This window comes from Lampetra planeri, chromosome 33, assembly GCF_965212315.1.
Source record: "Lampetra planeri chromosome 33, kcLamPlan1.2.h2, whole genome shotgun sequence".
NCBI lineage: Eukaryota > Metazoa > Chordata > Hyperoartia > Petromyzontiformes > Petromyzontidae > Lampetra > Lampetra planeri.
In genome coordinates, this window is record NC_136139.1 from 12,381,731 (window position 1) to 12,395,197 (window position 13,467).

A 13,467-nucleotide genomic window follows, 5' to 3' on the forward strand; every position below is an offset into this window, starting at 1 on the left:
TGATTCTGCTAATCCTGCATAATGCATGGGCATAATGACTTTAAACCCCTCGCCAAACCTCCTACGCATTTCACAAGTAGTGCTAATCGCATATCTGCATTTCCCATAAATATGCTAAATTCCTCTTGATATGCAAATTATTTTGTCAAGACGCTCTTCGCTCCTCCATCCCAGCATAAATAGTCGCTCCAAGCCTGGAGCGTGCCATTCTGTCTACTTGACGGACCTGTTCTGCACCTGAGGACGGCTGCTTGCGTTGTGGCCGAAACGTCGTGAAAATTATTTTATTATGTTTTATTTTTATTATTTTATTACTTCCCTTCTACGTGACTTTATCGAAAGAACCAAGAAGATGAATCCCTGCAGTCACGAAAGCTTTAAATCGAAATGTACCCATCTTCTCGGTAGAAATTGTGTCTGTGTTTATATATCTAGATGACTTCATGAACGAGTCTTTGTTGATAGCCAGTGGGTTTGCAGAGTACCTTCTTCTTGGAGAAATCAATTTCGTGTGAGCCTACCGCATTACAACAATTATCAGCCATGGCTGAGGTATTTGTCCTACCCTGTTTCAGATCTTCCTTATGTTCACGAACACGGTCCGATACATGTCGCTTAGTTTCCCCAATGTAACTACTGCTGCAGACACAGCTTAGTTTGTCGATGCCGGATTATTGCATTCAAGGATTACATCCTTCACAAATGGGATAAAATCACTAATTTTATGTATTATGTTAAATCGAACCTGGATCTTGTGTTTGCTCATGATTTTGGAAACAAAATTGGTAACCCCTGCTATGTATGGCAAGGTGATGGTTTTGATTGGGTCCTCAGATGGTTCTTTCCCAACGGTTGCGTGATAGTTTTACGGATTGTGTAGTCTGAATATCCATTCATTTTGAGGGCTTGGTGTACGTGTTCCAGTTCATTGGCTAGGTGGTGATGGTCGGAAATACATCGAGCGCTATAGTGTAGCGTTTTGATGAGGGAATTCTTCTGGGATGGATGGTGGTGGGAGTCAGGTTTTAGGTAGGCATCCGTATCGGTGGCTTTCCTGTAGACAGTGTCCCATTGAGCCATCTGGTCTCTTTTCGATTAAAACATCCAAGAATGGTAACTTGCCATCCTTTTCCACCTCCATGGTGAATTTGATGGCTGGGTGTATGGAATTTATGTGGTTGAGGAATTGGTTCAGAGCTGGTAAGCCATGTGGCCAGATGACGAACGTGTCATCTACGTACTTCTTCCACAAGGATGGACGTAGAGTGGATACCTGGATGGCATCTGTCTCAAAAAATGTTTTTCCATGAAAACATTGGCTACAACTGGAGATAAGGGAGAATCCATTAGGGTAACTTCAACTTGTTTGTAGATTGTACCATTCCAGGTGAAGTAAGTGTTGGTGAGGCAGTGTCTAACAATGGCCTGTACATCAGCATTCAGTCTTTGTTGGATCAAATCTTCAATTATTGCAATGGTGTCAGGCACAGGAACTTTGGTAAACCAAGATACTATATATATCGAAACTAATGAGCAAATCATCTGGACATAGTGATATGTCCTTAATTAACGATACTAAGTGAGCTGAGTTAAGTACAGCTGAGGTGGTCTTACCAGTGAATAGTTGTACGGTCTCAGACAAAAATCGGGCCAGTTTGTAGGTGAGTCAATCGTGGAGACGATAGGATGAAGTGTTTTTTTGGTAAGCCATTTAATCTGGGTGGTCGAGAAGCAGAGTGTTTTAAGGAAAACCGCATGGTTGGTTCGATTAAAGATGTCGAATCAGTCATGATATTTGTGGTTTTCGTAACCAGGCGGTTGGTTGGATCTCTATTGACTTTGGTATAGCTACTGTAAAGGAGAGCCGACACAAGGTTGCAGGGGGTTTGTCTTTAATTACTTCCCCCAGTCCACACTCATCCCCAGCCTTCTCGATCCATTTCCCGCTAATTCTCCCCTTTTTCTCGCCCGTTTTCTCTCTTATATCTCCTCGCCTGCTCCTCTCCCTTCCACTGTCACCGTTCCACTCCGCCTCCTTTTGGTGGGAATCCTTCCCCTGCCATCCCTTACATCACCCCCCCCTCCAGTGAAAAAAAAAGTCTTCTGTTCTGCCTACCCCATCGACCATTTCAGTCTCACTTAGTGATGACAGGCCTTCACCCCCTCCCCCCCCCCGCAACCACACAATTGAATATAACACAACAATTGAACGGTCTGCCCGGGTCTCCAGCCAGAGCCCCGTAACAGCCCGGACATCCACAGGCCGCAGATGATCGCGGCGGCTCCCTTCGCCGGAGACCCTCTCGTTGCGGTCCCCGGTTTGGTGGGGCCGGTGCCGCCTTATCTGGTGCTGCCGTCTCTCCAGCCCCTGCGACTCTCGGTCGTGCCGCCTGTCCGTCAGGCCTCACATGGGGCGCTGTAGGTGACAAGGGAACACAGGGAACCGAACCCCCTGCAGGTCGGCAACTGGTGGCCGGCGACCTTGGCCCGGGTAGGGGTGTTGATGATGGCGGTGATTGAGGTGGAGAGATGTATGGCTTAAGGCGGGTGGGGTACACAAACCATCGTCACTTACCCAGTTGGACCTGGACGCACTAAGGTCGGAGTGCTTTAATGACCTTGACCGACCCTTTCCAGGGTCGGTGCAGTTTTGGTGAGAGGCCAACCGGCACCTGAGGACAGTGTAGCCATGCCTGGTCCCCGACTTTAAAGGGCTTGGCTGTCACTGTTCTCTTCCCGTATCCGTACGTTGCTCCCTTGGCTGGTGGCCGATGTGGCCTCGGCTGCTTGGCGGGCCTCCCTTAAATAAATGAGGGAGGCCTTTAGTGCTTTTGGCCATGTGTCGGCTCTCACGGGAATGTCCGTCAGCTGCACCTCAATAGGCAGAACGGGATCTCGTCCGTACATCAGGAAAAATGGCGAGAACCCCGTCGCTGTGTGCGGGGCCACCCTGTACACCGCTAAGACCGGCCGGGAGATCCCAGTCAGAGTGGTCCCAGTCAGAGTGGTTTTTGTCCACCACTTGGGACAGCATGGCCGCTATGGTGCGGTTAAGCCGCTCCACCATCCCATCGGTCTGGGGATGATACAGAGATGTTCGGACCTTTTTAGTGCCCAGAATAGAGCAGACATCCTTTAGTAGCTACCTTGATCCGTGAGCAACCGCTCCGGTGCCCCCTTATCAAGAACATAGCCCCCCACGAAGGCATCGGCAATGGTTTGTGCCATTTGGTCTTTGAGGGCCCACACCATCGGTCACCTCGTGCAGTACTCGACTCCAACCAATAGGTTTTTATTTCACCGTGGTGTAGCCGGCAGTGGTCCCAGCATGTCCAACGCGATGGGCTGTAGGGGCGCCCGGGTTACCCGGGGGTGGTGGCTTCCGCTGCGCGCATTCGACGCAGGTAGCGACCCATTGGTGCACGTCAGCGGTCATGCCTGGCCAAAAGTACCGACCCTGTAATGTGGACAGTGTTTTCCGCCCTGCCAGGTGTAGCAGCTGGCGGCAGTGCGCGTCCATGACCAATTGTCGATGCAGCGACTCCGGAACCACCAGGCATCGCTGGCGTCCTGCCGGGTCCAATCGCATGAGGAGGTCCTCCCTTATGACGTACTCCTCCCCCCCCTGCCTCCGCTGAGGCACGTAGGGCTCGCAGGGGGGCTTCCTCCTGCTGTAGTCGTCTCCAATCTTCCAAGGTTAGCCCCAGGTCATGGTCGGTCAGCTGGACTTCACCCTGTGTGCCCCCTGCCGTGTGTACGGGAGCGATGACCATTCCCTCCGGCCTCGCCTCCTTGCAATGTACCGCACCTGTGGTGCATGTACAAGGGCCCTGGGGCGCCAGCCGGGACAATGCTTTATCCACCTGGCCAGCTGGTCCGAAGGCTGGTCGATGCGGAGCGAATACTGCAAGGACGTGTGGTCAGTGCGGACCGTAAATTTGCGACCATACAGGTAGGGTCGAAATTGCTGCACGAAGTGGACGACCGCCAAAAGCTCCCTACGTGTGACGCAGTAGCGCTGCTCCGCTGATGACAGCACACGACTGCCGTAGGCGATAACCACCTCCCGACCCTGCTGGATTTGTGACAAGACGCTGCCGATGCCCACATCGCTGGCGTCCGTGTCCAGGATAAAGGGGAGGTCACAATCCGGAAAGGCCAATGGTGGTACATCTGTCAGACGCGAGCGCAGCTGCTGGAATGTCTCCTCCTCCAGATGTCCCCAATAAAACCTCTGGTTCCTCGCTGTCAACACGTGCAAGGGCTTCGCAATGGTTGCGAAGTTGGGTATGAACCGGCGGTAGTAGGACACGAAGCCCACAAACCTGCGTACCTCTGGAATCGTTGTGGAATCAGCCCAGGCCCTCACGCAAGCTGTCTTTTCCGGGTCTGTAGCCACTCCAGACTCACTGACGACAAGGACCAAGTAGTGTACCGACGACTGCATAAGGTGGCACTTTGACGGCTTGATCTTCAAGTTCGCGTTCCGGAACCGCAGGAATACCTGACGCAATCGGCCAGTGTGTTCATCGAATGATCAGCTGAAGACAATGACGTCCAGGTAGATTAGGCACCATTGGAGGCCTGCTAAAGCCAACTCCATTAAGCGTTGGAACGTCGCCGGTGCAGTCTGGAGGCCCATAGGCAGGCAGTTGAACTTGAACAGGCCCTGTGGTGCCTGGAACGCTGTTTTAGGCCGGGAGTCCGCGTCCAGTGGGACCTGCCAGAAACCGGATAATAAATCCAATGTACTGCTAAATTTTGCTCCTGCCAGTGCATCAAGTGAGTCATCGATACGTGGTATGGGATATGCGTCGGCAAGCGTGACGGTATTGAGTCCACGCAGAATCTCAGTGACCCGTCTGATTTCTTGACTAGGACCACCGGTGCCCCCCAGGGACTCAAGGATGGGGAAATTATGTCCTCCTGCAGCATTTCCTGTATGTGCCCTTTTTCCATTGGGCTCATTCTTTATGTGTTTTGGCGCAGGGGTGCGGCGTCTCCCGTGTTGATGTTGTGCTGCAACAGATGTATGCGTCCTAGGTCGAACGGTCACCGGCTGAACACGTCAGAGAATTCCTGCAGTAATGAGTGCAGCTGGTGCTTCTGGTCGGGCGGCAAATCCGGCTCAGGCCCCGCCAGCTGGTCCATCCACGAGTTGTCCCCTTTGTCCTCGGACTGACTGATGCTTCCCACAAGCTCTGGCCCCATCCCGGGGGCTCCTAGTGACAAGGGACTAACGTGGGCCAGAACCATTCCCACCTGCACCGTCAGTGCTCTGTTCGAGGTGTTCAGCACTTGAATGAACAGATGCTGCTTCCCCTGGACAAATGTTTTGGCCCCCACCAGTGCGTGGCGATCCGTGGCGGCTGGCGCCGGAGACACCAGGATGGGTGAGTCTGGCCAGGCTGTCACGAGGGAGGACCAATATTGCAGCAGTATCAGGATCTGGGCTGCTGGGGGAATGGAGACAGACTCACGGACCAGAGCCTGCACGTAGGGTACCCCCCGGTCGGCCCCCTCCGCCTTTAGGAAATAGAGATGTGTTCCCTACACTTCCACCCGCCCATTGGCCAGATAAATTTTCATAGGCATTTGCCTCAGAAAGTCCGTCCCCAACAGGCAGGGTACGGGCAGCATTGCCGAGACAAGGATGGGTCCTGCTACCGAAAGCTGCCCAATCTGCATCGGGGCTTCAACCTGGCCCAGGAAGCCCATATTCCCTCCATTTGCTGCGATGAACGTCGTCTTGACGGGGACTAAAGGCCGGTTTTTATCCGGCAGCATCTCGTGCATGGTGCTCGAGATTATTGTGGCCGATGCCCCCATGTCAACCAAGATGCGTGCCGACACTCCCACGATTGCACCGACCAGTACCGAGGCTCCCAACGCGGCCGCTACCACCCACCTTGCCAGCTTCCTCCATTGTATGGCTGAGTCCGGCCACTGACCAGGCAGCGGCTCACTATCCTGTGGTGTATGGCGAGGTGACGGGGAATGGATGTGAACGGGCCAAAGATGGGGTTCCCTCCTTTGGGGTGTGTCGCAGCAGGGTAAATGCGCCCTTGTTACGTGGGGTGGGCTCCGGCCGTGACATCACCCCCGGCCGTGACGCCATCCCCGGCCGTGATATCACTTCCTGCCGCAAGGCCACTTCCGGCCGTGACATCACCCCCGACCGCGACGCTACTTCCGTCCGCGACGTCACGTCCGCCCGTGACTCGATTCCCATCCCCGTCGCGGCCGCTGTCCCCGTCACGGTCCCCGGCCCCGGGTCCGTCGTGATCCCCGGCCCCGTAGCGATCCCCGGCCACCGACTAGGACGGTGGAGCCCGGCCGGGATGGTGTCACTCGCCTGGTTCCTGTCGGTGTTCGGCCCCGGTGGGTTCCAGGTGGAGTTGGCTGTCTCCGGCTCCGTGCGGCACACATGCCCCTTCGTCGAGGTGGCTCGGCGCGGTGTTGTAGAGGCGGCTGCCAGTGGCGCGGTGGCTGGTCGCGCCCCTGGTCTCTGCTCCGCAGCCCCTGGATCGCCGCGTAGACCTCCCGCAGCAATGGCTCTGGCTCAGACGCTGGAGGTCCGTTCCCAGCTGCCATGATGAAGGCAGCCTGCGGTGACGGTGCAGGTTCGGCGATTGGCGTCACTGGTCCCAGTAGCGTTGCAGTAACGGCCCGGCTGCTCCCCCCCGCCGCGCCAGCCACCTGCGTAATGCTGTGTGGAAGCTACCTGATCTGTCGCTCCGCACGAAGCTTCAGGTCTTCTCGGCCACAGTCATTCCCTCCCTTCTCTACGCTTGCGAAACGTGGACCCCCCTAATGGATCATCTTCGCTGGTTGGAAACATTTAGGCTGGCCTGCCTACAATCCATCCTGGGTTTAACCAGGCTGGATTGTGTGAGGAGCTCACAAATCCTTGAAAGATCTCAGCAAAGTCCCATCAGTGAGCTCCTCCGGCAGGCAAGGCTGCGTTGGCTGGGTCATGTAGCCCGCATGCCCAGCCACCGCATGCCTAAACAGCTTTTCTTCGGCCGGATCGAGGAGGCTAAACGGGCGCGGCACGTGCTAGAGAAAAGATGGAGTGATGTGGTACAGGAGGACGTGGAGCTGAGTGGACTTGCCGATGACTGGTACCAGCGGTGTCAAGATCGGCCTCTGTGGAGGAGGCTCGTGAAGGACGCTACTGGGCAGTTGGAGGTAGTCGCCCTCCAGCAACAACGGAGGGCGGAGGAGCGATGCTCACAACAACGAGCGAAGCGCCGGGTGGCTAAAGCACAGCAAGTTGGCACAGTAGGGGGCACAGGTTGTGCATCAGCCAGTCATCTCGGTCATCTCAGTCAGTCGACCCGTGGCACCTGGGTCTGCCCCGTGACCTCTTGACATAACTATTTGCACAGCATTTGAAATGTAATTGCAACAGTGCTTATCTCGTGATATCCAGCATTGTCTCATTGCTATGTAAATGGAGGTGCGCATGTGCTCAGTCAATAAATTAGATGATGGCAAAGTTTAGAAATTAAAAAAAGTTTAACCTTGGAAGTCTCTTCCACCAACATACCAAATCGCCTATGTATGTATGTATGTTGAATTTATTTCACACCATACGTAGCCAACTGCTAATCAGATGTGCGGATAATTAGAGGTGTTGTTCATAACTTTCTCATGGTTTTTGCATTAGACATGCACAAAGGAAGGGTTAATTATCAGTCGCCTCTAAATCTTGGTTTACTACTAATACAGGTGTGTCTCACTTAATGAGCGAGTTTTGTTTCACGAAAATTGCTCAGTAAACGAAAACTTGTTAAACTCTTGTTGTTTTTAAATCCTTTATTAAATCCTTTATATTAAGTTCGCTTGCTTGCTTGCTTGCGTGCTTGCTTGCTTACGACCGTGCAAATCTTTCGGTCGTTTTTTAACCCACTTCCCGTGATCCAATCGAGCTGACATTTTCTACACAGACTCGTTGTGTGTGACAATTAATTTTCGGGAAAATTTTTTTCCAAAATTTTACACTGTTTAGGGAAAAATAAATATTTAATTACCTATTGCTTAATGCTGCCAGACAATCATCTGACCCATAGGTGGCAGCCATCTCAAGCCAGAGGACGAGAGGACTCTAGCCGCCACGCATATAAAGGATTTATAGTGAAAAACTTTGTTTTTACGGGTTAATTTTTTTACCCATTGACTCCCATGTTATAAGCTGAGCTACATTTCGGGCCCAAAATGTTCCACTCTTGAACATTTTTTTTTACATAAATGCAAATTAGAATTTTTTTTATGACGTAATATGAAGTAATCAAACATCAACTGTAACACCACAGATGAATAACCACAGTGCTTGCAGGTGCTTGGCATTGATGTTGTCTGATGGTAGATGTCAGGTGGTGGAGGGAGCAGCAAGGGCCATGCAGGACCACTGGTTCAAATATCATTCGTCACTGATGTTTTCCTTGGCTCGGAATTGAACCAGGTTTGCTGGGTTCATAGCCAGATGCGGGGATGCGAGATGGAGCGTGACTTCCTGCCCTTAGCGTCTGAAATTAATCAGCGCTGACACCACCTCCCCCACATTACCAAGCACGTGGTTCACTCAGAACAGGACAGCTCGTAAGCAAACAGCTGCGGTCCGCCATGCACCTCCTGCTGCCATGGGACACATCGATCAATTGATCTCCGCTCGCTAAATAAACATTTTGCGAACAAATGTCCAAATTCAAATTCCTTATTATAGCGCATTCTCGGACAGATCACTCATTAAGCGAGAAATGCCTATACTACTAGACCAAATTTCGTCAAAATTGGTCGTGGGACTCGCATCTGCACCGACAACAAACCATTAATTGATATATTACTTTTCTCCTCGATGGTATAAATTATGCAACCCCCTCAAAGTTCCAACGCATAACTAATCCTCCACATGCTGTGCAGCTCTAGTTGGGTAACCACATATTTACCATGATTGTACATTTACTCCGATCCACTCGGTACCTATTGCGGAAGACGTTTTATTTTTTTGTAGGTTTAATCATTATTACATTTGTAACGTGCACAAATCGAACTTAAAAGGACATTGAGAGGCATGGATACCTATGCATTTTGTCAGTACAATATTTAAACATCATGTGCATTTTAAAATAGGTTTTAGATAGCCCAACCAACATAAGGAAGTAAAAATGTGTGTATATAATTGACTCGACTAATCCCACTTACAAAGGTTATTTATGTTTCCAACAGGCCCTGGAGGCTGTCAATATCCGACTACGCCATCTTTACCCAGACAGTGACCAGATATTTGATGTGGTGCTAATGACCAATCACCACGCACAAGTTGGGGTCAGACTCATCAACAGCATCAACCATTACGGTGAGTGTTCTAAATAAGCCATGCTGGACACTCGTGTTGCTAATAACTCACACTTTCAGATTCTTACTCTCTAAATTACAAAGACACATTGCAAACAGGAGCTGCCGTGGTGTAATGGTTAGTACACTGAATTTACAATACAGAGGTCGCCGGTACAGATATAATCCAATGGCAGGCTGATCGATGCCCGGCTGCGGTCAACCATGTTATGTATGCAGATCTGGTAATTGCCACCCACTCAAAGAAGTTGGATACAATGCTGTAGAACCTGGAGCAATGCTACCGAGGGATGGGGCCTTATCATCAGCCCCACAAAAACAAAGCACCTGCTGGATATTTTATGTAATCGAATCATCCCCTTCCACTCCCCATGAGTGATGGTGCAGCAGTGGAGAGAATGAAGACGTTTTTGTACCTGTGGAGTGTGCTTATGACCAGCTGCGGTTTCGCAGGTCTCCAAATCAAGCGGCATCATTTATTCAGCTGCATAATGCTGTATGGAAGCTACCTCGTCTATTGCTCCATATGAAACTCCGGCTCTTCTCAGAAAAAGTTATGCCCTCCCTTCTCTATACTTGTGAAATCTGGAGCCCTTTCAGGAATATCGGTGCCAGTTTGAAAAATTCCCTCAGGCTTGCCTACGATCATACTGGGTTTAACGAGACCATTGAAAGAATCCTTGAAAGATATGCACATAGTCCTAATAGTGAGCTCCTCTGGCAGATGATGCTGCATTAGCCGGGTCCTGTAGCCAACATGCCCAGCCACTGCATGCCCAAGCAGCTTCTGTTTGACCGGATAGAGGGGGAAAAACAGGTGCTGCTCAGGCTAGAGAAGAGATGGACTGATGTGGGACAGAAGATTGTGGAGCTGATTGGAATTGCGGATGACTGGTACCAGTGGCGTTAAGATGGGCTTTTGTGGAGGAAGCTCGTGAATGCCTCTACTGGGCATTTGAAGGCTGTCGCCCTCCAGCAACAACGGAGAGCGGAGGAGCAATGCTCACAACAATGAGCGGAGCACTGGGTGGCTAATACACAGCAAGTTGGCACAGTGGGAAGCACAGGTGGAGCATCTGCCAGTCATCTCAGTTGACCCATGGCATCTGGGTCTGTTCTGTGACCTTTTGCCAGTGAATCTTCGACATTTCACGTGGCTTTAAAGTACACCAAGCCTGGCACAAGCACCGTGGTGACATCACTAATAGTGATAAACTACGGTTGTTGTTGGTGATAATGGTGACCATGGTAGTGGTGGTGTTGATATTGGTGGTGGCATATTTATGATGATGATGGCCATGGCAATCATAGCGTTGCACAATCCTCCAAATAAGATATAGTTGTGACGAAAATGGGTGGATAAACACAAATTGGATAAACGCTTTACTATGTCCCCCATCCATATAAAAGCAGATGTATTCTGTATTCGTAACGACCTTGGATGTATAAGGGTGTATTTCATATAAATCTTAAAGTTGCAAAGTGATGGTGTTAACAAATCATAAATGGTCGGTGTGGTAGATGCTGCACTAAACTTTACATGGCTCTCAACAGGTCTGAACATTGAGAGGTTTTGCATGACTGGTGGAAAAAGCCCAATTGGCTACCTGAAAGCGTATCTCACAAATTTGTACTTATCTGCCGATGCGGAAAAGGTGCAGGAAGCAATCGAGGAAGGTCAGTATAATTTTATTCACACGGATTACACATTTTGGAAATTTAAATAATATTCAGTGCATAACAGACGTGTTTCTCTCTGTAAAGTCTGATACTTGTGAGTAATGTCCCGGTATTGTGACTTAATTCCTTTGCACAGGGATTGCTGCGGCAACCATGTTCAACCCACCGGAGGATCGCGTGTTAAAAAATGATGAGCTGCGTGTGGCGTTTGATGGTGACGCGGTACTCTTCTCAGATGAATCGGAGATAATAGTTAAGGAACATGGACTTGATACCTTCTTTGAACATGAAAAGAAGTTTGTCGACAATCCCCTTGCCCAGGTATAGCTCTGCACCTATTAATTTATTTTGACTCGCGGCAGAAATATTCATACGGTGAATGTAATGCTAGTGCGCTAATGAATGTGTAAGATATTTAACAAATGTTATATTACCTGCACTGTTGGACTTTGGAATTCCCTCCAATTGTCTATTTCCCCAAGCTCTTTTCACCAAGCTCTTTTCACCTTGCTCAATTAATTAAACATGTTAACCCTTATATATTACAACTTTGACATTGCTGTTCGTTGCTGGCATATTGGGCCTTTGGGGGGCAGTGCCCAGCAACTGTATAACAAAAACATATATCACATTTAATTATTTATCTCCAGGGCCCACTGAAGATGTTCTTGGAGACCCTAGGCCGCATGCAGAGAAAGTTTCACGTGAAAGGCGAGCGGCTGGGGTGCCCCATTCGCACTTACTTGGTAACCGCACGTAGCGCTGCCAGCTCGGGGGCTCGGGCCCTGAAGACCCTGCGGACGTGGGGCCTTGAGGTCGACGAGGCCCTCTTCTTGGCCGGTGCACCGAAAGGACCGCTGCTTGAAAAGATCAGGCCCCATGTTTTTTTTGATGATCAAATGTTTCACGTCGAGGGTGCACACGAGCACGGCACTGTGGCGGCACATGTGCCATTTGGAATTGGTCAAAAATACAATAAGTCTCAGAAAAAAAAGTAGAACGGCCAGTCTGGTTTTAACATCATGCAATTTAAGAGATACATCTATCAATGTCTATGCTTACCTTTTTTTACTGTTTTTTTGTTGTTGGGGTTTTTGTTTTTCGTGTTTCTTCATTCTTGCCAACCGTCCATATTACAGGATGGAGGTGTGGCCAGGATTGGTATTGGCTGAGAGTAGGACACTCCTTGGGATATATTGTTTCATTCGCTGCTACTGCTGTGTGCTTTACTATGAACAAAAGCACTGTGGGAGTATATATTATATGGTAGACGTTAAAATTATTACATTGATCAATTCAGCATGAGCAACGGACCTCACCTTACGGTGTAGCATTTATCATTAGTCCTTTACATGACAACTGTTCCAAAGTAACATGTGTTTATACAAGAATAAACTTGACAAGCTTACTATATAGGAAAACCATACGAGAGTGCCTTAATCTATAACAAAGTTGGGTGGAGTCAGGGATAGCGATGGTTTGCCACCCATTCAACTGCAAAATAATTTGTTCATCAGAAGTACATTTCATGTTTGTTATGGACACCTTTTATACTGAGTGTGGCCCTCTGCGTGTTTGATCACGGTGCCCGCCTTCTTCCTCCGGCCTCCCCTTTCCCAGCCATCTCGCCCCACTTCAGGCGGTCTCATCCTCTCCTACCTCATCTACCACCCCCAACTGTCTTATATCTGGATTAAAGTAACGTAGTCTGAAATCCCCACTTGGTTGTTGTGTACTCTCCACTGACAGGTGATTTACTCATGTTCGGCATCACAACGTGATGAACTTCGTCAAATGTGTCAGTTGTCAAGACTTTATTCGGGAAGATAGGTGTACAATAATCCCTTGCCAACCGCGGGGGTTATGCTCCTAAAAACTGCCGTGGTTGGCAATACTCAGGCTTTATGGGAAATAGGGGGTTAGGGCAACCGTAGCCACAGTCTCGAAACAATAACAAGCCTGAATGGGTCAAACCTGCCAAGTGGGCCGTGCAGTCCTTGAACTGTGCCGCTTGGCTCAATTTGCTTTTACGTGGGCCCCGACCATGTAAATAGATGTGATCTCAAGGGGTGAATGTAGAAGAGATGCTCTGTCAAATTGCTTTTGTTTAATGTACATAAATAATAAGAGTTCAACTTGGGATGGACATAAGCTTATCCGAGCATACATTAAAACCTTGTAAAAAAAGCAAATTTTAGATCAAGGGAGGAAAGGGGCAGGGAATAATAGAAGGTGCTGGGCCCACAGAGCTGCACGACCCTCAAGGAGCAGGGATGATAATAAATGAGCCACGCTGGGCTGTGTTCACCGCTGAAACGAGGACGTAATCTGCATTGTGCGAGGCGTTGATGATGTATACCCCGCACATGGTCACTCACCTCAGCGAGCATGAAACATTCATCCCCTAGTTGGAGGAGAATTCCGGTA

At 49.8% G+C, this 13,467-nt stretch overlaps 1 protein-coding gene across 2 annotated transcripts in view; it reads left to right on the plus strand.

Annotated features, from left to right (window-relative positions):
• The window catches only part of LOC144729821 (cytosolic 5'-nucleotidase 1A-like), a 38,706-nt gene extending 25,946 nt beyond the window's left edge, over positions 1–12,760 (plus strand). For both annotated transcript variants that reach the window (XM_078610334.1, XM_078610335.1), the window contains exons 4-7: positions 9,232–9,361; positions 10,915–11,037; positions 11,177–11,361; positions 11,691–12,760. In XM_078610334.1, the coding sequence (XP_078466460.1) occupies positions 9,232–9,361; positions 10,915–11,037; positions 11,177–11,361; positions 11,691–12,038 (786 nt within the window). In that variant the 3' untranslated portion in view covers positions 12,039–12,760. The remainder of the gene's footprint in view (positions 1–9,231; positions 9,362–10,914; positions 11,038–11,176; positions 11,362–11,690) is intronic.
• Positions 12,761–13,467: the final 707 nt, after the last annotated feature.